We start from the raw sequence: 23066 nt of genomic DNA, 5'->3' as shown, positions 1-23066 counted from the left end.
AATATTTTAGAAATTAGAAAAGTACCGAAAATCTAAGATAAAAACCTGATTTCAATTATTTTCAGTTGTAGCCTACCCCAATCTGCCTACCCCTAAAGTCTCCGTGCCCTGTATAGAATGTGGAAACTCATGAGACACCCACAAATGTCTTGGTATATAGCCTGATTGCCCACTCTCGTTCATTATCCACATCACCTAGTGAGGTTAAATTCAGAAGTGTCTTGTTCCACAGCAAGGAATCCTTATCCCATGCTGCAACCAAGTGTATCTTGGTAGAAATGGCCATATTGTCAATCCACAGCTATGGCAGCTATGGCCTTGCTATGTATACAACACAATGTTCACCGGTACAAACGCAATGAGGTACATCCTTTTTAGGTAAATGCTTCCTCTACCCAGCTAAACATCTGCCTCTCCACTACTTACCACTCCAGATGTCAGCTCACCGCTGCCAACAATTAGAAGGAACTGCAAAAGACCTTTCAGCTTGATACTTTTATAAGACCTCACATCTTCTAAACTATACCTAAATCAATACATCTGCTAAATCCGTTAAACTAATCCGTACATCACTGTAATGCTGTATTTATTGTAATGTTATTTATATTATTTATTTCCTCGAATTTCCACAAATATGATGCATATTTGTATTTATATGTTTTTTTAAACACAATTAGGTTTCTCTGTCAGCTCTCATCATCTTTGGCCAGTTTGTCATCAAGTTACATTGGTTCAACATACTTACATTGTTAAATAACAATAAAAATAAAGTTGGATCTATACATTTATTTACACACATATATATATATATATATATATATATATCGTACATGCATACAGAAAAGTGTATCCACAAATGTAAATCATTTTCAATTAAACAGTACTATTTGATTTGTGAAGATGTTTGATTTATTTTTTTAAAGGTTGCACTGAAATCTAAAAGCAGCCTACAGCTTTATTTTTATTAAGAGCCGGCAAGCTGACAGTGAAGAGGACCGTTCTTGGATGGTGGAATGACTTCTTGAGTTCTGAGGGGAAAACACTTTCTTCCAGGCTCAGATTAAGATGTGACAGACAGGAGTGGCCATGAGTCAGTACCAGGTGTTTGACGTCTAATACTGTCAGTACATAATACACAGTCAAACTCTGCAAGCTGAATGTTTAGGCCCACAGTGACTTTGAAGGGCCAAATTCCATGTGTGTGTCCAAGCAGGAGCCCTACTCTGGTTAGTCATTGAGATTTGTTGAAGGGTTAACGGATGACTTATTCACAGGCATACCGTCATCCACTGTCAGCATCCATTCATCTTAACCTCAGTCATGCACTAAGGTCAGTGGATAATCCATACCCTCCACTATAGTCAATACAATTACAGCCAGGCGCTCTACTCAACTATGATGATCAGAAGAAAAATCATAATAATCTTTGAGGACTTGCATGCTAAATGTCCTGCATTTAGAGAATTTTGATTGTGAAGTAATACATTTAGACTCAAAATCATCTTGATTTCAATTGACACATAGGGATGGACATGGTGAAGCCAAAGTGATCATTTTGTGTGAAAAGTAAAAAATTGAAATAGCAAGGAATTAAACAAATATTTCCCATTGGCCATGATACACGATGTGTAGTTGACAGCAGCTTTAGACATATTCCTATGAACCTGGAATATATCCTAAGAAATGTTGATTATGAGGTTGCTTTGTCAGTAAAATACATTCCTCATTGAATATTGCACAAATATACATACTACTCAAGTGTGGCAGTCAATCGATGACCAAACATGTAAGAATTTTCTCTAGATTACATGGTAACATTATAAATGCAATGGCAGCATATTTCACACATAACAAAGAGCTTTGAGAGGTACAGATGACAATAAATACATACAAAAACTACAAAACCTCAGGCTTAAAGGCACATTAAGTGAAGACCCTCTGTTTCCTGACTGTGTAGCGCGGTTCCACTAGTCTCAGTCTCACTGACTCTCCCAGATGACGGACAGTCCTGTCATGGTCTTGACTGCTGGGAGGTGGAGAGTGAGAGAACAAGTTCAGGATAGTCATATGCACACCACTCATCCTTCATTCAGAGAGTTATAATAAGGTTTGACACATGTGAACTAAATGATTCTCTTTATACAGCAAAATGTGATGAGTGTGCTCAGAAGCAATATAACAAAATGATTTGACTCAGTATACACATGTCCACATTGGGATGGTCTGTTGCTCAACCAGATCAAAAGCATTGGTGAATCAAAATGTTACCGTTGAAGTCCATTGAGCTTTTATGTGGCCTGTCATTTACATTTGTCACTTAGCAGATGTTCTCATCAAGAGCATTTTACAATATTAAATACATATATTAACTTCCATACATTTCTTTGAGGCTGACAACTAAAATCTACCACTGCACTATGGTTCACTACATATTTCAGTCTGAGACTTCATTACAGTTGTTTATGTGATGTCAAAAGTATGGCAGTTGTACAAAACAGTCATCAGTGATTATGATCATCTTTATCCAAATCTGAAGGCTAATAACACATTTTCTAAATGGACACATTTTCTGGTTCCAGCTTAAACCATTGATTACCAGGCACCATCGGAAAAAACCCATTGGTTTTTGGCACCAAACAAGCACTATTGCAAGTCTGCATGTTTTAAAGTTGTATTAAAAAGCAGTGTGAATTAAAATACTTCCCATGGTGTGGGAAGTCCATGGTCCTTTTTCAAACCGGTTTTATGGGTATTTCTAGGTAATTAAAACACAATTACTTATTGCTCTTCTGTATGTCATACTCCTCTGTATGTCATGCTCTTCTGTATGTCATACTCTTCTGTAAGCCATGCTCTTCTGTATGTCATACTCCTCTGTAAGTCATACTCTTCTGTAAGCCATGCTCTTCTGTATGTTATACTCTTCTGTACGTCATGCTCTTCTATAATCATTCTCGTCTGTAAGTCATGATCTTGTATAAGTCATGCTCTTGTGTAAGTCATGCTCACCTGTAAGTCATGCTCATGTGTAAGTCATGTTCTTGTGTAAGTCATGCTCATGTGTAAGTCATGCTCATGTGTAAGTCATGCTCATCTGTAAGTCATGCTCATCTGTAAGTCATGTTCATGTGTAAGTCATGCTCATCTGTAAGTCATGCTCATCTGTAAGTCATGTTCATGTGTAAGTCATGCTCATCTGTAAGTCATGCTCATGTGTAAGTCATGTTCTTGTGTAAGTCATGCTCATGTGTAAGTCATGCTCATCTGTAAGTCATGCTCTTGTGTAGGTCATGTTCTTGTGTAAGTCATGCTCATCTGTAAGTCATGCTCTTGTGTAAGTTACCATTTGGCCCTGAGGTTGGTGGTAACAAAAGATGAATTATCATAATTACTTGCCTGCTTGTTTCAAAAGTATTTGTGTTTCATAGATAACTTAGTTCCTCTCCATGTTTAATCTTCCTCAGGGCTTTCAGTTACCTGCAATTACTCACACCTGCCACTTGAGCTTGGGGAGCAGCAGTCTGGGAGAGTTCAGCGTTAGCTTGTTCCTCATATTTAGACGTCGTAGTTGTGTTGAAGAGGTTTTTTGATAACCCGGTTAAAGGTAAGGATGCTGGCCAGTGTATTTTGTCTCTCCGCCAGGGTCCTCACAGTGTTGCAGAGTTTTCTATTGTGTTTAGGACAACTGGGGGCTAAATCCTGTTGGAACGAGGATGCTCTCCAAGGGGTTTATCTGAAAGGGTTAGGAGATTCAGTAGTGGCCAGGGAGTCCAATGGTTTAGACAAGCTAATTTCGTTGGCTATTAAGGTGGACAATCGGCTCCCATCGTCATTTCCCTCCCACTCTGTTTCCCTCGTTGGATGGGAGCTAGACGTTTATAGTAGATAGGCCAGGAGAGGAAGGAGTTGGTTTTCTAATTGTTGGTCCTCTCATCCTCTCATCTCATCCTATGGTCCTGGGTCAGCCCTGGCTCCACAGACAACAGTCCTCATATTGACTGGGCTGGAAGTGGTGAGTTGGAGCACTTTCTGTCATGCCTCCTGTCTTCAGTCTGCTTTGGCTCCCGCTGAACCAGCAGTTTCCATTCAGATCTAGAATCCTCTCTGTTCCCTTTGAGTGTCTGGACAGGAGAAGTGTTCAGCTAACAGCCTGCTCTTTCTCTGCCTCCTCATCGGCCATATGATTGCCCAACAGATCTCCTCCCCGGGCCGCGGCCATTGACTGGAGGGTAATGTCACGGTCTTGGCCGTGACCTCCGTTAATACTGTTACTGTGTACAGGGTTAATCTATGTTAATTACGCAAATATCTTCCATATACTAAAGAATTACTACATTTGTCTTTTTATTTTCTCTACAAATAACCTAATTGGACAGGAAGGGTCTCATTACAGCTGGCATTCAACAAACTAAAATATTGTGTGAACCCAATCATATACTTCCATAAACGTTGCCTGTATTGCATATGCATATTTACTATTTTATTAAATGGTGAGCGACATACCTCCCCACTCCTATGAACCAAAGTGCGTAATGTTTGGATGAATCTGTGAATGTTATCTAGATTCGCGATTCATGAGTGTCACGGTACGGTGAGGGTCCACCGTGCCTTGCAACCCCAGTTACCGTCACTCCACAAACACATCCCGGACTTGTTTTGTCCTCAGTCACTCACACCAGGTCCCAATCATCCCATTAGTATGTGTTTAAATGTTCCTCCTCGGCTACCCTCACTTGTCGATCATTGTTGTTGATTGTATGTTGCGTGTAACGGGTTTTCGTTCTTACCGCTGAAGTCATCGATCTACTTTCTGTCAGTTTATATTGTGTTCGGTGTTTGTTTGAATTAAAAAATCAACATTCGAATGCGATCCGCCTGCGCCTGGTTCCTCTCCACCACCAATCATTGCAAAGAGATTGATTTACATGAATGCAATATAGGCTACTAAATGAATTAACTAAACATAAAGGAACTACATTTCTTTCAATCAGAATGTTGAGCATATTAGCAATCGGACTAATGGTTTCAAAAATGTGTACAAGCACAATATTGCAGACCAATACATTATAAGGTTTAAGTTAATTTTAAAATTCTAGCTAAATGGTTGAAGACTACTTACAACTATAATTATTCCAATTCAAGTCTATTGCCTTTAAAATGCATTAGGATTATGCAAATCTGGTTGTAACCTTAGAAGTATTAGTGGTACCAAAGTATATTTTTCAGCACACAGCCCGTTAAGCCTTCGTGGTTTTAAAGTGGTTTCACTCATTCCCAGTTTTAGACCTACACTTGGCAGCAAAACGTTAATAATTAAACCACGTAGTATCAACAATTTCTAAAGTTGTGCTTTCCTGTCTCTAAGCACACTTACACTTATTGGCTTAATTCCATCCATGTGCTGAGGTTATTTGACTTAGTGGGTCTCTTTTCAGTGGTCTATGAGTTGTTCTCTTTACCTGCATTTTACTGTAGATCCAGGGCAACAGGCTGCTCACATTACTATAGACCCCTGGACTGTTCCTCCTGCCACAGCCTACACCCCAGCTGGTCACCCCCGTCAGGTACCAGAGCTGATCTGAGTCCATACACATCAGTGGACCACCACTGTCCCCCTGGTGGAGGGAGTTGAAGAGGAGGAGAGGATGAAAGAGAAGAGAGAGTGGGTGAAGGAGAAGAGAGGGATTGAGGAGAAGAGAGAGAATGGGAGAGAGGAAAAAGCCAAGGAAGGATAAAGGAGTTAGATCGGTTGTCTTCATGTAAGAGGTTGTGTGTAGCTCCGGTCTATAGTAAACCTGATAGGGCCTGGGTCCTCACCTGGCAGGAGTCTTTGCCTCCCGTCAACTTTCCAGCACACAACATGTTTACAGTCACCTGGCCGTTGTACACTGTTTTTTTGTTACAGACGAGGGAGTCAATGATATCCACAGACACTGCCATTAGACTTGTGGAGCCACCAGCTAAAAACCAATCAAACAACATAGAGTTGAATAAATCAACATAGAAAATGTGGAATATAACAACAGACTGAATCGTGCTCTTCTCGTCCCACTCCCCTTCAACCCCTGAACTGTCACACTGTGTCCCGTTCACCTGCTCCCTCCTTTGTTGTTCCAAATCCAGAGGTCCAACATCTTGTTCCAGGAGGGAAAGTCTTATCATAAGCAGGCAAACACACAGGCTGGACACTTTCTGAAATAACGGACATGGAAATGTTGGAATGAGGATAACAGTGTACCAAAATAATATCATACTTCTTATTAGGTCAGAGGTGAACTTACTGGAGAATTCTACACGCTGGGTGAGTTTGAGCAGGGTGATGTCATAGTTTTTGGTGTTGCCATCATAGCTCTCATGGACAATTATCTTATCCACCATCGCAGGGCTGGGCAGATTTATCTGAGACACCATGCCCACATACACTCTCCAGTTACTGGGCACCAGGTACGAGGAGTCCTTACTAGAGAGATGACAGTTGTGAGTTTATTTCACTCTTCACTGATCACTATTTTGGCCATGTTTTGCCTAAGCAATGTTCAGTCAAGTCAGTTAGTTTTGTTCAGTTCCAACTCTGTTTAGCTCTGTTCTGCTCTGTTCTGCCAGTTATTTTTGTTCTTAGCATTCTTCTCCTTTTAAAACTGTTCTACAGTATACACATGCTCTGTTCTGCCAGTTATTTTTGTTCTTGGCATTCTTCTCCTTTTAAAACTGTTCTACAGTATACACATGCTCTGTTGCGTCATGTCATTGTTCCAGGTCTGCCATGTTGTCTACTGTACTGACCTGGGGAAGCAGTGGGCCGCTGTCACCACAAAGTCAGGAGCCACTAGAGTTCCCCCGCAAATGTGAGACCTCAGAAAGTGGAGGCTGACCTGCCAAGGCCAGTCGCCCGGATTCACCACAGAGCCCCCTATGATTCTAGACGACTGCTGCTGGCCACAGTCTACCATGGGGGACAGAAACAAGAAAAATCAGCCCGAAGTGCTCATATAGCCGGGGAGCAAGATGAAAGTCATTACCCAGTCTTGATAACCCACTGGTTGTCTTTGTGTATTAACAGAGGATGAAACCATTAACTCACGGATACACTGCAGGTTGACAGCATCCTTGTCAGGACAGGATGAGCTACTGAACACAGAAAGAAAGCCAGAGTTAATTACTTTCACCAATAAAATTGTGTTTGTATTACTCACTCCATCTAATCGTGAAATGCTTGGCTTTGTTTGGAAGATGTTTATTATCATAATAAATATGTAATGTGGTTTGACTTGGTTTAATGTATGTACTGTATATGCAAAGTGGCATATAAATGAGGCCAGCCGGTGTCTGCAGGCCCGAATGATTGCCAAGGACTCCTGGTAACAGATTGCTCTCTCTGGTACCATCTGGGAGACGGTCTCGGACCAATAGGTTCTAAGACAGCTTCTACCTGTGGGCCATATAACACTACTGAACATCTAACCCTAAGCTGGGGGGCCAATCTGGTTCACTGTTTAGGGTAAAAAAAAAAAAGAAGAAAATGTCAGTGTGGTCCACTGAACCTAGTTGAAAACCAAATTCATGGGTAGTAAGTAACTGTCTTGCAGTTGAAGTCTACCAGGGTTCAAATCCCGCTTGCAGATTAGCAAAGTGATCTCACAGGGGGTGATGCAATTGGCCAGCACCATGCGATTTTGGAAAGTTAGTAATCAAATATGGTTGTTTTACCTCATCACTCCTTATGGCAGCTTGGGCACCTGTGAGCTCATTCGAGCTAGAAGACCGCATAATGTGTTCTTTCAGGTAGGTAAGGATTCTGGTATAGACCTTCTGGTTGATCAAGCCGTTTGATGAGAACCAGAACGGCATCGGATGTGCTTGTCCCATAAACAAACAGTCAATGAAAAATCGCCTTCATTGGGTGCACTTACAAATAAGTTCTTTAAATAACACCAGTTGGAGCTACAAAAAAATACTGATATGTTTTCTATTCATTAAAGTCTGTGGAACAAGGAGGGGGTTTTGTTCTAGGACACCCACAGGCTAATCTACATTGGCAAGGGTAAGTGCAGTATGCTGTGGGAAAATAGACAATGAGGGTAAAAATAATGTTTTCCTAAACAATAAAACAAAAATGAATATGTTTTTCCTCGTCTTTTGGATAGCAACTAGGGAAAGAAGTAAATAAAGAACATTTTCTTTTTTCCCACATTTTATAGAAAACGTTACGTTTTGTATAATCTGTTTTTATGCACAATAATGCACTTTCATCGTCAGATCATATGATTTTCCCAAATGTTTTTCAAGAAAGCTACATAATTCTTACAACTCCATATCAAAATGGAGGCATGGATGCAATAAAGTGGATTGGACCTGTATGTATTAATCATGGATTGGACCTGTATGTATTAATCATGGATTGGACCTGTATGTATTAATCATGGATTGGACAGCGTGAAAAAAGTATTCATTAATCTACACTTTAAGAGACTCTTCACATTTTCACTTTGACACATGCACATGCGCACAAACACACACACAACACACACACACACACACAGAGACGCATATATTATTGTATGTTTTTACAACATTGACATTTAATGACGCATTTGTGTTGTGGAGAATAATCAAGTAAGTCTGTATCCTGTTGATGGGACCAGTACACTACGATTGATGATGCAAGAATACTACTGAGTAGGCCTGTTCTTGGACAGTCATTTAAACAAGACACTTTGGATAAAATGTGTATACTGGAGTACTTACTGTAATGACAACCTCCCCTGGATGGTTTTGGAGGTCTTCCCAGTGACAGTGAGAGTGTTAAGAGACCCATCTTTTACTTTGCTAGTGCTATAACTCCTAAATACAGGTAACAGGGTTGATATACAGTTAATATAAGTTAATATACAGTGCCTCCAGAAAATATTCATACCCCTTCACCTTCACCGCATTTTGTTGTGTTATAGACTTAATTTATTATTAATTGCATTTATGTTTTGTCATCAATCTTCAGACGATATCCCATGATGACATGTTTTTACAACCCTGTTTCCAGAAAAGTTGGGATGCTAGGTAAAATGCTAATAACAATAGAATAATTTATTTCTGTATTTGATTGAAAATAGTACAAAGACAACATATCAAATGTTGAAACTGAGAAATATTTTAGTTTTTGGGAAAAAACATGCCCATTTTGAATTTGATGCCAGTAACACATTAAAAAAAGTTGGGACAGGGGCATGTTTACCACTGTGTTGCATCACCTCTTCTTTTAACAACACTCTGTAAGCATTTGGGAACTGAGGACCAACTGATGTACATTTGAAAGTTCTCATTCTTCCTTGTTATAGGATTTCAGCTGCTCAACAGTTCAGGATCTCCTTTGTTGTATTTTTCGTTTCATAATGTGCCAAATGTTTTCAATGGGTGACAGATCTGGACAGCAGGCAGGCCAGTTTAGCACCTAGATTATTTTGCTACTGAGCCATGCTGTTGTAATATCTTGTTTATATATGGTTTCTTCTTTGCATAGTAGAGTTTTAATTTGCATTTGTGAATACAGCAGTGTACTGTGTTCACAGACAAGGGTTTTCGGAAAAGTTCCTTCTGAAACATTATGTCAGGAGTTATTGGAGTAATGGCAAAATAAATCTTCTATGTCTATAACACAAGAAGATTTGGCGAAAGGCATTGTAAATCACTAAACCAATTGAAACCCCCTGAACTTTTTTCACAATGCAGCCTTAGACCACAAGAGAGCAGCAAAAGAGATCTTACGCTCTGAAGCCTAGCTGTGTACAGGCCTCCTTAGCCTGGGCCACATTCCAGCCACTGTAACACACAGGCAGGAAACTACCACTGCTGTTTGTCTTCACCTGGAGAGCCCAATTCATCCCGAACCGTACTGGATAATACACAGGTACATCAAGATTGATTAATTTACACATCCAGCAAGGTTGCTCCTCGGTTTTTTACTGACAATGAAGACAATGGTACTGCAGCTACAGGGTTACTGATAATGAAGACAAGGTGTACTGCAGCTACAGGGTTACTGACAATGAAGACAAGGTGTACTGCAGCTACCGGGTTACTGACAATGAAGACAAGGTGTACTGCAGCTACAGGGTTACTGACAATGAAGACAAGGTGTACTGCAGCTACAGGGTTACTGACAATGAAGACAAGGTGTACTGCAGCTACAGGGTTACTGACAATGAAGACAAGGTGTACTGCAGCTACCGGGTTACTGACAATGAAGACAAGGTGTACTGCAGCTACAGGGTTACTGACAATGAAGACAAGGTGTACTGCAGCTACAGGGTTACTGACAATGAAGACAAGGTGTACTGCAGCTACAGGGTTACTGACAATAAAGTCAAGGTGTACTGCAGCTACAGGGTTACTGACCACAGTTGGTCTCATCACTGCCCAGCCTGCAGTCCTGGAAGCCATCACACTCCACAGTGTTGGAAGGGCAACTATCTTTTTCCAAATCGCTGGGCCGATAGGTTTCACTGCCACTCAGGTAGCCGGCCACCAGGGTCGGGCCATAACGCACTGTACAGAGGTCAAAGTTCAAATAAAGATGTCAGCACTACATCCATAATAACACGAAGCAATAACATATGCAGTATATTACATTCACATACACATTCACATGTTCCTGAATGGCCTCCACATTCAGCTGGATCAACCCTATGAATCATCTGTTGAAGTCCATTGTCAGAATCTGCCCCTGCTACCTCTTACAGAAAAACATTTTTGTTTGAGATTGTCTTTGTAATGAAAGGCTATTATTATTATTATTATTATTATTATTATTAATACAGCTTAAACATGGAATTAATTACACTGTAAACAAATATTTCTGTCAAATAACCTTACAACTTTTTGACCAAGTTATGTTATCTTGTATCTGAGTTTTTTTTAACACTGAAACTATTGAATTGTAATAATGGATATTGTCATTGTACTAATAACCAGGCACGAGCAGAGGTGGGGGGCGGTGGGTGCTTGAGCACCTGCCCCTTTGCCCCTTGATGCCCAAAGTGCCCTTTTGTCAAGGCAAAAAATAATAATAATAATAATTAATGGCCCTTTTGTGAAAGCCTGCCCAAATCTAACTATTAGTAAAATTAATGAATAATAAATTATACGTAAATAAAATGAACCACATGATAACCTTTCACCTGACGACCTCATCCAGACCGGGACGATTTGCCGCACGCGCGTTTTCAATATCGCGCACGCGCACTACTACCAGAAGGAGAGGATCTTCAATACCGCTGCTGCTGGTACGTTTGAATAATGACGATGTCCTAGACAGATTTTACTATAACAGCTGTTCTTTACTATTCTGTTTTACAGAGAAGAAAAAGCCTTCAGATTGGGACAACTTAAGACACTTCAGTTTGTAATTCCAGAGTTATTAATAGGTGCAAAGAAAATAGTTTTTAAACTTTTGACCATAAAATGGTCTTTTCTATTCAGATTCTTTTTCTGCATAACAACATTTGCTGCCATATAAATACAGAAGCATCCGTATCGATACATGTATCAGAAAGGAGTGTGTCACAATATATTGATGTATTGATATTTTGAGCAAAGCCCTATTTAAAGCCTTGTTCCATGTGCCCCTTTTATACTTTGAGCACCTGCCCCTCCAAAGGTCTCTGCATGGCCCTGCTAATAACCCTGGCGGTAATTGTAATGTATGGTTTCTCCGAATGTTGTAAAGAATGAGTTCTCTGCATTTTGTAACGTATGCGTTCTATATATATTTTACAGTACATGTTCTCCGTATGATGTAAAATATGGATTCTCTGTATGTAACTGATCCGATTACCTCCCAGCCAGATGGAGATTCCTAGTAGGACCATCAATAGGAAGGCTCCTCCTGATCCTCCTTTACAGCAGGCACTGTTCCCACATGATGGTCTGTTTTTACGGCGAGGGGCTGCACCGGGGAGACACAAGGACATGTTAGGGTTCTATGTATAAACTGAGGAGGTAGTACAGAGATATTAAAGTGTGCTGCTAGAGAAATAAAAGACAGTAAAACAAAATGGTATTGTTAATGGAGGGGGCGTACATAGAGGTTTGCGGAAGATGAAGGGATTGGTAGGAACTTACGGGTACTATGGGAGACTTCAACGACGTTGATAGGTGGCATAGGCTGGGGGATGTAGTAAGGCTGAGAGAGAGGGTCACCCCAGCCTCTGGCCCCAACAACCTCTCCATACTGAGGAGGCGGCTGGGTGGGCACTGCTACTGAGTAGTATGGGGGGGGACGGTCACTCTGGGGAGAGAATAATTTTTCTGGTCATGTAAGGTCTCATTGGGGCCTTTCTTGCAGAATGGCCCCAAGCCATTCTATGTGTTAGATGTATTCCAAAGCTAGCACACCTGAATCAAAGGGTCTGCTAATTATCAAGCCCTTTTACTAGTTGATTCAGGTGAGCAAGTTTGAAATATATTGTGAGACATCTATGATTCCCCAGGGAGGAGTTTGAGAACCACAAGGAAATGACGCAAGGAAATGACGCAAGGAAATGACGCAAGGAAATGACGCAATAACACAAGCAAATGACACAAGGAAATGACGCAATGACACAAGGAAATGACCCAATGACACATGCAAATGACACAAGGAAATGACCCAATGACACAAGCAAATGACACAAGGAAATGACCCAATGACACAAGCAAATGACACAAGGAAATGACCCAATGATGCAGTCATTCTGATCTAAAATGAATTGCTGAGGGTTTCTTCCAACGTTTATTAGGACCCTAGTTTCACTATATCACTAATAACACTTACATATCTCTGATGATTTCATGTCTTGGACTGTAATTTTCCATCAGTGATACAATAGTCAATATTTGAAGTTAGCCCTCAAGAATTATGATTTTAAAATGATTTCCTCTTCAATACACATTGTTAGTATGATGTTACTGCAAAGGTTCACTTTCACAAAACACGATGATGGTGTGTTGTGTTCAGAAAGCACTGATTTGGAGAACTCACTGGACATACATCAGAACAGTGCTGAACAAGGAAACAGGTGGATTTACTAGCAAAAATGAAAAGGGGTCTACAAAATATAAAGATTACCCAATTGTGCACAGACAAGAAATGCATTATGCACAGGTCTTAAACAAAAATAGAATGTCAAATGCAACATAGTTCATCTCCTTCGACCCTCATTTATCTTTAAGTAGTATTTGTTGAGTGTTTTTATGACATTATGTAATCAGTATTCTCTAAAACATTAGTAACCTGTCCAGTCATCTGACGTCATATGGGTCCCCTACACAATGATAAAGGGTGTCTATGTAAGTACAAAGGCCTTTAAATGGTCTCTCAGTCTAGTTCTGTAGGCAACACAATCATGGGGAAGACTGCTGACTTGACAGCTGTCCAAAAGATGACCATTGACACCTTGCACAAGGAGGGCAAGACACCAAAGGTCATTGCTAAAGAGGCTGATTGTTCGCAGAGCTCTGTGTCCAAGCACATTAATAGAGAGGCGAAGGGAAGGAAGAAATGTGGTAGAAAAAAGTGTACAAGTAATAGTGATAACCGCACCCTGGAGAGAATTGTGAAACAAAACCCATGTGGGGGAGATTCACAAAGAGTGGACTGCAGCTGGAGTCAGTGCTTCAAGAACCACCACGCACAGACGTATGCAAGACATGGGTTTCAGCTGTCGCATTCCTTGTGTCAAGCCACTCTTGAACAAGACACAGTGTCAGAAGCATCTCGCCTGGGCTAAAGACAAAAAGGACTAGACTGCTGCTGAGTGGTCCAAAGTTATGTTCTCTGATGAAAGTAAATTTTGCATTTCCTTTGGAAATCAAGGTCCCAGAGTCTGGAGGAAGAGAGGAGAGGCACAGAATCCACGTTGCTTGAAGTCCAGTGTAAAGTTTCCACAGTCAGTGATGGTTTGGGGTGCCATGTCATCTGCGGGTGTTGGTCCACTGTGTTTTCTGAGAACCAAGGTCAACGCAGCCGTATACCAGGAAGTTTTAGAGCACTTCATGCTTCCTGCTGCTGACCCACTTTATGGAAATGCAGATTTCATTTTCCAACAGGACTTGGCACCTGCACACAGTGCCAAATCAACCAGTACCTGGTTTAAGGACCATGGTATTCCTGCTCTTAATTGGCCAGCAAACTCGACTGACCTTAACCCTATAGAAAATCTATGGGGTATTGTGAAGAGGAAGATGCGATACGCCAGACCCAACAATGTAGAAGAGCTGAAGGCCACTATCAGAGCAACCTGGGCACTCATGACACCTGAGCAGTGCCACAGACTGATCGACTCAATGCCACGGCGCATTGCTGCAGTAATTCAGGCAAAAGGAGCCCCAACTAAGTATTGAGTGCTGTACATGCTCATACTTTTCATGTTCATACTTTTCAGTTGGCCAGAATTTCTAAAAATATTTTTTTTGTATTGGTCTTAAGTAATATTCAAATTATCGGAGATACTGAATGGGATTTTCATTAGTTGTCACTTATAATCATCACAATTAAAAGAAATAAACATTTGAAATATATCAGTATGTGTGTAATGAATGAATACAATATACAAGTTTCACTTTTTGAATGGAATTACTGAAATAAATAAACTTTTTGATGATATTCAAATTATATGACCAGCACCTGTATTTGCAAAGGAATCAGAAAGTCCAAAAGATCTGACCAAATATTAACAACACATGAATGGTAAAACATGTTTACCTAATTTCCATCTTTTTGTCTCACAGGTTTAAATTACTCTAGCTTCTATTAACCTCACATAATGTAGATAAAATATTAATGGTCTATCAAAGATTAATGGTGTTTAAATAAATGTACCTACCTGGTCATTTTCCATCAATGTGTGTGTGCGTGCATGTGCATGTGTGTGTGCGTGTGCGTGTGCGTATGGAGGCCTTCAGTCACTGAGGCCCTGTGGAGTCTGGTGGTCTCACTGGTGTCTGTGCTGCTTTTACGGGAGAGATCCTATAGCTCCGTCCACTCTGGCCGATCCCTGTGCTTCAGTGTTCACACAAAGGCACTGGTATCTCTAAGCCAATGTATTTCTGTCCCTCCCTCTCTTCACATGCTAATGACCAACGCTCACCAAACTGGTTCCACCATGGAAAGGGGGGGGCAATATGTGTCACAGAAACACAAACAGACACATGTCCAAACAGATACTTGGCATGATTATATACAATAACAATACAATAGATACTGTTACAAAGCAATCTATGAAGATAAAACATTTCTCCACACACATGTTAATGTATCATACAAGTATTACATTCTTTATTTAAAGTTTATTTGGATAGGGACATGAACAATCCTCCCATGCATTGCACAACATCATTTCTAGCTTAGCTATTGACTTTTATGCAAACAGAAAGAAATGTGCGTAGTAACGATAGCAAAGACCATTGTTATGATATGATGGAGTCAAGTGACTTGGTGTTTAGGGAGAGGAGGAGAAGGCGAAGAACAGGAGAAGCCAGAAGTGAGAGACCACAGCTCAGACACAGATCCTGTCCAACTCATCGGCTACCAGTGGCCTGCCAGGAAGGATGTAATCCAAGAGTGTAAAAAGCCTGAGACGCCCAGCCCTGAGAGGGTGTGGAGGAGGATCTGATGGTTCCCACCCAGCCCTGAGAGGGTGTGGAGGAGGATCTGATGGTTCCCACCCAGCCCTGAGAGGGTGTGAAGGAGGATCTGATGGTTCCCACCCAGCCCTGAGAGGGTGTGAAGGAGGATCTGATGGTTCCCACCCAGCCCTGAGAGGGTGTGAAGGAGGATCTGATGGTTCCCACCCAGCCCTGAGAGGGTGTGAAGGAGGATCTGATGGTTCCCACCCAGCCCTGAGAGGGTGTGAAGGAGGATCTGATGGTTCCCACCCAGCCATCCACCCAGCCATCAGATCCTCCTAGATGAAGGCTCATATAGGAGTATGAGAACAGAGGAGTTTCAGCTGGAACAAAGACTCAAGTGGAAAGACAGAAAGCCACATTGTAATGTGCTCCATGCATGCAGTTCTTTGACTGACAAAAGCTCCTCACAGTGGTTCTCAAAATGTTTTGGGCCAATGCCCGCCTATCCATTATCCAGGTCCCTTACAGCCCCCCTTCAAATAAGATGTTGGTTGATTGCCCTGAATATTAATTTATTATTGTTATTATTATTGTTGTTATGATTATTATTGTTGTTGTTATTATTTTTGTTATTATTATTGTTATCATCAAAAAAAGCACATAATTGAATGACAAACAACAGATATTGATGATAACAATAATAATAACAAAAATAATAACAACAACAATAATAATCATAACAACAATAATAATAACAATAATAAATTAATATTTCATCAAAAAAAGCACATAATTGAATGACAAACAACAGATATTCCCCTCCAAGAACTGCCACCTTAACGTGGTGGAGGGGTTTGAGTACCCGAGTGACCCTAGGAGCTATGTTGTCTGGGGCTATATGCCCCTGGTAGGGTCTCCCAAGGCAAACAGGTCTTAGGCGACGGGTCAGACTAAGAGCGGTTCAAAACCCCTTAATGAAGAATAACATTTTGAGTACCGTGACGTCGCCCGGTATGGCGCAGCCGGGGCCCCACCCCGGAGCCAGGCCCGGGGTTGGGGCTCGAATGCGAGCGCCTGGTGGCCGGGCCTTCCCCCATGGGGCCCGGCCGGGCTCAGCCCGAACGGGTGACGTGGGGCCGCCCTCCCGTGGGCTCACCACCCACAGGAGGGACCATAAGGGGCCGGTGCAAAGAGGATCGGGCGGCAGTCGAAGGCAGGGGCCTAGACAACCCGATCTCTGGACACAGAAACTGGCTCTAGGGACGTGGAATGTCACCTCGCTGGCGGGGAAGGAGCCTGAGTTAGTGCGTGAGGTTGAGAGGTTCCGATTAGAGGTAGTCGGGATCACCTCTACGCACGGCTTGGGCTCTGGAACCACACTCCTTGAGAGAGGATGGACTCTTCACCACTCTGGAGTTGCCCATGGTGAGAGGCGGCGGGCTGGTGTGGGTTTGCTCATAGCTCCCCAGCTCTGCCGCCATGTGTTGGAGTTTACCCCGGTGAACGAGAGGGTCGTTTCCCTGCGCCTACGGGTCGGGGATAGGTCTCTCACTGTTGTTTGTGCCTACGGGCCGAACCGCAGTGCAGAGTACCCGACCTTCTTGGAGTCTCTGGGAGGGGTGCTGGAAAGTGCTCCGACTGGGGACTCTATTGTTCTACTGGGGGACTTCAACGCCCACGTGGGCAACGACAGTGACACCTGGAGGGGCGTGATTGGGAGGAACGGCCCCCCTGATCTGAACCTGAGTGGTGTTCAGTTATTGGACTTCTGTGCTAGTCACAGTTTGTCCATAACGAACACCATGTTCAAGCATAAGGGTGTCCATCAGTGCACGTGGCACCAGGACACCCTAGGCCGCAGGTCGATGATCGACTTTGTTGTCGTCTCATCTGACCTGCGGCCGTATGTCTTGGACACTCGGGTGAAGAGAGGGGCGGAGCTGTCAACTGATCACCACCTGGTGGTGAGTTGGATCCGATGGTGGGGGAGGAAGCTGGACAGACTCGGCAGGCCCAAGCGTACTGTAAGGGTCTGCTGGGAACGTCTGGCCGAGTCTCCTGTCAGAGAGATCTTTAACTCCCACCTCCGGCAGAGCTTCGACTGGATCCCGAGGGAGGTTGGAGATATTGAGTCCGAGTGGACCATGTTCTCCACCGCCATTGTCGAAGCGGCCGCTCGGAGCTGTGGCCGTAAGGTCTCCGGTGCCTGTCGAGGCGGCAATCCCCGAACCCGGTGGTGGACACCGGAAGTAAGGGATGCCGTCAAGCTGAAGAAGGAGTCCTATCAGGCCTGGTTGGCTTGTGGGACTCCTGAGGCAGCTGACGGGTACCGACAGGCCAAGCGGGCTGCAGCCCGGGTGGTTGTGGAGGCAAAAACTCGGGCCTGGGAGGAGTTCGGTGAGGCCATGGAGAAGGACTATCGGCTGGCCTCGAAGAGATTCTGGCAAACCATCCGGCGCCTCAGGAGAGGGAAACAGTGCCCTACCAACGCTGTTTACAGTAGAGGTGGGCAGCTGTTGACCTCAACTGAGGATGTCGTCGGGCGGTGGAAGGAGTACTTCGAGGATCTCCTCAATCCCGCTGACATGTCTTCCATTGAGGAAGCAGAGGATGAGGGCTCAGTGGTGGACTCGTCCATCACCCGGGCTGAAGTCACAGAGGTGGTCAAGAAACTCCTCGGTGGCAAGGCACCGGGGGTGGATGAGATCCGCCCTGAGTACCTCAAGTCTCTGGATGTTGTGGGGCTGTCTTGGTTGACACGCCTGTGCAACATCGCGTGGCGGTCGGGGACAGTGCCTCTGGGATGGCAGACCGGGGTGGTGGTCCCTCTTTTTAAGAAGGGGGACCGGAGGGTGTGTTCCAACTATAGGGGGATCACACTTCTCAGCCTCCCCGGGAAAGTCTATGCCAGGGTTCTGGAGAGGAGAATACGGCCGATAGTAGAACCTCGGATTCAGGAGGAACAGTGTGGTTTTCGTCCGGGCCGTGGAACACTGGACCAGCTATATACCCTCTACGGGGTGTTGGAGGGTTCATGGGAGTTTGCCCAACCAATCCACATGTGTTTTGTGGATTTGGAGAAGGCATTCGACTGTGTCCCTCGCGGCATCTTGTGGAGGGTGCTTGGGGAATATGGGGTCCTGGGTCCTTTGCTAAGGGCTGTCAGGTCCCTATACAACCGAAGCAGGAGCTTGGTCCGCATTGCCGCCAGTTCTGTTTGTAATTTTTATGGACAGAATTTCTAGGCGCAGCCAGGGGCCGGAGGGTGTCAGGTTTGGGGACCACACGATTTCGTCTCTGCTCTTTGCAGATGATGTTGTCGTGTTGGCCCCTTCTAACCAGGACCTTCAGCATGCACTGGGACGGTTTGCAGCCGAGTGTGAAGCGGTGGGGATGAAAATCAGTACCTCCAAATCCGAGGCCATGGTCCTCAGTCGGAAAAGGGTGGCTTGCCCACTTCAGGTTGGTGGAGAGTGCCTGCCTCAAGTGGAGGAGTTTAAGTATCTAGGGGTCTTGTTCACGAGTGAGGGAAGGATGGAACGGGAGATTGACAGACGGATCGGTGCAGCTTCTGCAGTAATGCAGTCGATGTATCGGTCTGTCGTGGTGAAGAAAGAGCTGAGCCGCAAGGCGAAGCTCTCGATTTACCAGTCAATCTACGTTCCTACTCTCACCTATGGTCATGAGCTTTGGGTCATGACCGAAAGGACAAGATCCCGGATACAGGCGGCCGAAATGAGTTTTCTCCGCAGGGTGGCTGGGCGATCCCTTAGAGATAGGGTGAGAAGCTCGGTCACCCGGGAGGAGCTCAGAGTAGAGCCGTTGCTCCTCCACATCGAGAGGGGTCAGCTGAGGTGGCTTGGGCATCTTTTTCGGATGCCTCCGGAACGCCTTCCTGGGAAGGTGTTCCGGTCCCATCCCACCGGGAGGAGACCCCGGGGAAGACCTAGGACACGCTGGAGGGACTATGTCTCCCGGCTGGCCTGGGAACGCCTCGGTGTCCCCCCGGAAGAGCTAGAGGAAGTGTCTGGGGAGAGGGAAGTCTGGGCATCCCTGCTTAGACTGCTGCCCCCGCGACCCGGCCCCGGATAAGCGGTAGAAGATGGATGGATGGACAACAGATATTAGTTTGCCAGGGAAACAAACAGCTGCCAATCAGAAACAGCTAGCAATTTCACATTCAAATTTTTATTAAACAACAGCCAATTAGAAATGCCAAACAATGATCATTCTTCTGAATTGTTCCAAGGGAATACAAGCTGGCACTTATCAAGGGGTAAAAGCAGAAGGATTACATTTTAAAAGAAGGAACTAAGTTAAAAACCTTTGAATGTTAGTGAGAGCTGTGCACCTGGTTGTATTGCAGTCAACAAAGCCACTTGTATTGAAGTGTTTTCATGTGCTTCTGGATGCTGGACGCTAAGTTGCTTTCAGGGGAAGTGCGACAGCGGTATATCCCTCTTGTAAATGCGTAACCACTGGAATAACAAGGCGTTCACGTGTATCTCTCAGAGAAATGTATGCTTTTAAGAGTAAGAAATTCCAAGAAAGAAAGAGAGCATCTATTTTCCAGAGTTCACACAGTAATCTCCATGTGGGTGAAATTGTATTGATGATACTCTGATGTCCTGTTCCTGTGAAGGCAGTACGGAGCCGCGCTACAAGAAGCTGACAGAAACACTGAAGCGATGAAGAGTTACAATACACTATCTTGTCCAGGGGCAGTGGTGTAAACTGGCAGGTTTTAATGTTGCAGGCCACAGGTTTTTGCAAGTAGTTGAAACTTTAAACACGTACAGTGAGGGAAAACAGTATTTGATCCCCTGCCAATTTTGTATGTTTGCCCACTGACAAAAACATTTTTAGTCTATAATTTTAATGGTAGGTTTATTTGAACAGTGAAAGACAGAGTAACAACAAAAAATCCAGAAATTGTCAAAATTGTTATAAATTTATTTGCATTTTAATGAGTGTAATAGGTATTTGACCCCTCTGCAAAACATAACTTAGCAAAACCCTTGTTAGCAATCACAGAGGTCAGATGTTTCTTGTAGTTGGCCACCAGGTTTGCACACATCTCAGGAGGGATTTTGTCCCACTCCTCTTTGCAGATTTTCATTAAGGTTTCGAGGCTGACGTTTGGCAACTCGAACCCTCAGCTCCCTCCAGAGGTTTTCTATGGGATTAAGGTCTGGAGACTAGCTAGGCAACTCCAGGACCTTAATGTGCTTCTTCTTGAACCACTCCTTTGTTGCCTTGGCCATGTGTTTGGGTCATTGTCATGCTGGAATACCCATCCATGACCCATTTTCAATGCCCTGGCTGAGGGAAGGAGGTTCTCACCCAAGATTTGACAGTACATGGCCCCGTCCATCGTCCCTTTGATGCAGTGAAGTTGTCCTGTCTCCTTAGCAGAAAAAAACCCCCAAAGCATAAAGTTTCCAACTCCATGTTTGATGGTGGGGATGGTGTTCTTGGGGTCATAGGAGGCATTCCTCCTCCTCCAAACACGGCGAATTGAGTTGATGCCAAAGAACTCGATTTTGGTCTCATCTGACCATAACACTTTCACCCAGTTTTCATGATCATTGCAACTCCACAACGTGAGATCTTGCATGGAGCCCCAGACAGAGGGAGATTGACAGTTCTTTTTTGTTTCTTCCATTTGTGAATAATCGCACCAACTGTTGTCACCTTCTCACCAAGCTCCTTGGCGATGGTCTTGTAACGAATTCCAGCCTTGTGTAAGTCTAACATTTTCAATTTATCTGTCAATCTTGTCCCTGACATCCTTGTACAGCTCTTTGGTATAGGCCATGGTAGAGAGTTTGGAATCTGATTGAATTCTGTGGACAGGTGTCTTTTATACAGGTAACAAGCTGAGATTAGGAGCACTCCCTTTAAGACTAGGAGCGCTCCCTAAAATTATTTGTGATTGAGAGGGGATCATATACTTATTTCAATCATTAAAATACAAATACATTTATAACATTTTTGACATGCATTTTTCAGGATTTTGTTGTTTTTATTCTGTCTCTCACTGTTCAAATAAACCTACCATTAAAATGTTAGACTGATCATTTCTTTGTCAGTGGGCAAGCGTACAAAATCACCAGGGGATCAAATACTTTTTTCCCTCACTGTATTGTTGTGAATCTTCGGGGTAATCTTCCAAAATATTGCTTCCAGCGCCCCCTGTCGTCCTCTGGACTCCCTGGGGAGGTGGTACTGACCCCGTTAAGAAACAATGCCCTAATGGATAAACCCACTAATCTAGACCTACCTGTTTTGGTACACCTATTATGTGTTTAAAACACAGAATAAACTCACAAATATCAAATACATGTAGAAAATGTGTAGAAAACTTGTAGGTATACGTGTTTATCAGTACACAGCTCTGCATGCCTGAACTGAAGATTAGCCTACATATTGGTTTGGAAATGTTTTGTCCCACAAACAGGACACAGACTCCCCTTCCACCTCTACCAATTATGTCACAAATAATATAACTTATTTAATTATCCTCCCAGATCAAAAAACATTTAGTGTCATGGATCTGTAATGGTTGAAACTGGCCTTTTTAAAACCTGTCGATTGTGTCTCTAGTGACTTCAGGCAGAGACACTGTAGAAAATGGATCAGCTATATACTTGACAGAGCAATCGCCGTGGCAGGGATCCAATGACTGTAAGCCTACACAAACACACATACACTTTCTTGGAGGGAATGAAAATGCCATTAGTACATTCTTGCCATTGTTCTCTGTATTTGCCTCTGAGGGAAAAAAAATCATGAGACAAGCCACTCAAACCCTGCTTCCTTGTCCCTATGGAAACAGAGAGGCATTCCGGTTTAACAGGTTTGCAAAACAGGAGGTTATACTGGGTTGGGTTCTGTTGACAGAGAAGGATGGGCTGACTGTATGACTATATGTCCGTATTTGTGAGTGTGTGCGTGTGGCTCAGACAAATGCATTGTTTTCATGGATGTATGTGTGTATGTAGAGATTCGAGGCATAAAGCAGATCACATTTTGGCATTAAGGTCGTGTTCAGACAAACCAACAATGATGGGAAATAAGTGGATATCGTTTACAATGTGGGTGTAGAAGACAAAAAAAGAGCAATGTCTAATTTCAGCAAATTAAAACGGAACTGTGAATCCCCCACCCAAAATGACCTGCAGCACATCTGAACTTCATACAGGTTGAGGTCACTTTTGGACGAAGATAATTCACTTATAACACAGAATGGTTTCAGAGAAGTCTGGGAGATTCAATGGGGCCTGTAACGCTGCAGTTTTACTGCAGGCAGAGCCAGAAAAACACCTGAATCCAATAATCACCACACCTCCTCCTCAGACTAAACCAATCAGCTTGATTAGCTAAGGTTCCACCCCACCTACTGGTTGGCCAGTAGAAGTACAAATTGGGCTTTTGAAACTAAGGCCGTTATGGTAACTGATTGA

The 23066-nt window shown here is 43.4% G+C and overlaps 1 protein-coding gene across 3 annotated transcripts; it reads right to left on the bottom strand.

Moving 5' to 3' along the window:
* Positions 1-812: 812 nt before the first annotated feature.
* tmprss13b (transmembrane serine protease 13b) lies at positions 813-15037 on the bottom strand. 3 transcript variants are annotated; one of them, XM_010897126.5, is made up of 13 exons: positions 14856-15037; positions 12115-12280; positions 11828-11938; positions 10390-10539; positions 9760-9886; positions 8746-8841; positions 7082-7128; positions 6784-6943; positions 6282-6460; positions 6094-6192; positions 5818-5960; positions 5460-5615; positions 813-2026 (listed from the first exon to the last, which is right to left on the bottom strand). In XM_010897126.5, exons 1-13 carry the CDS (start codon positions 14868-14870, stop codon positions 2012-2014), a joined length of 1464 nt encoding a protein of 487 aa, XP_010895428.2. In that variant the 5' UTR covers positions 14871-15037; the 3' UTR covers positions 813-2011. The 3 variants fall into 3 exon arrangements, with proteins under 3 accessions (XP_010895428.2, XP_034148860.1, XP_010895431.2); XM_034292969.1 differs by having other exon boundaries at positions 813-2023; XM_010897129.5 differs by having other exon boundaries at positions 7082-7125.
* Positions 15038-23066: the final 8029 nt, after the last annotated feature.

The sequence above is a fragment of the Esox lucius genome, chromosome 7, assembly GCF_011004845.1.
Source record: "Esox lucius isolate fEsoLuc1 chromosome 7, fEsoLuc1.pri, whole genome shotgun sequence".
Classification (NCBI taxonomy): domain Eukaryota; kingdom Metazoa; phylum Chordata; class Actinopteri; order Esociformes; family Esocidae; genus Esox; species Esox lucius.
This window is presented reverse-complemented; position numbering and strand designations above follow the sequence as displayed.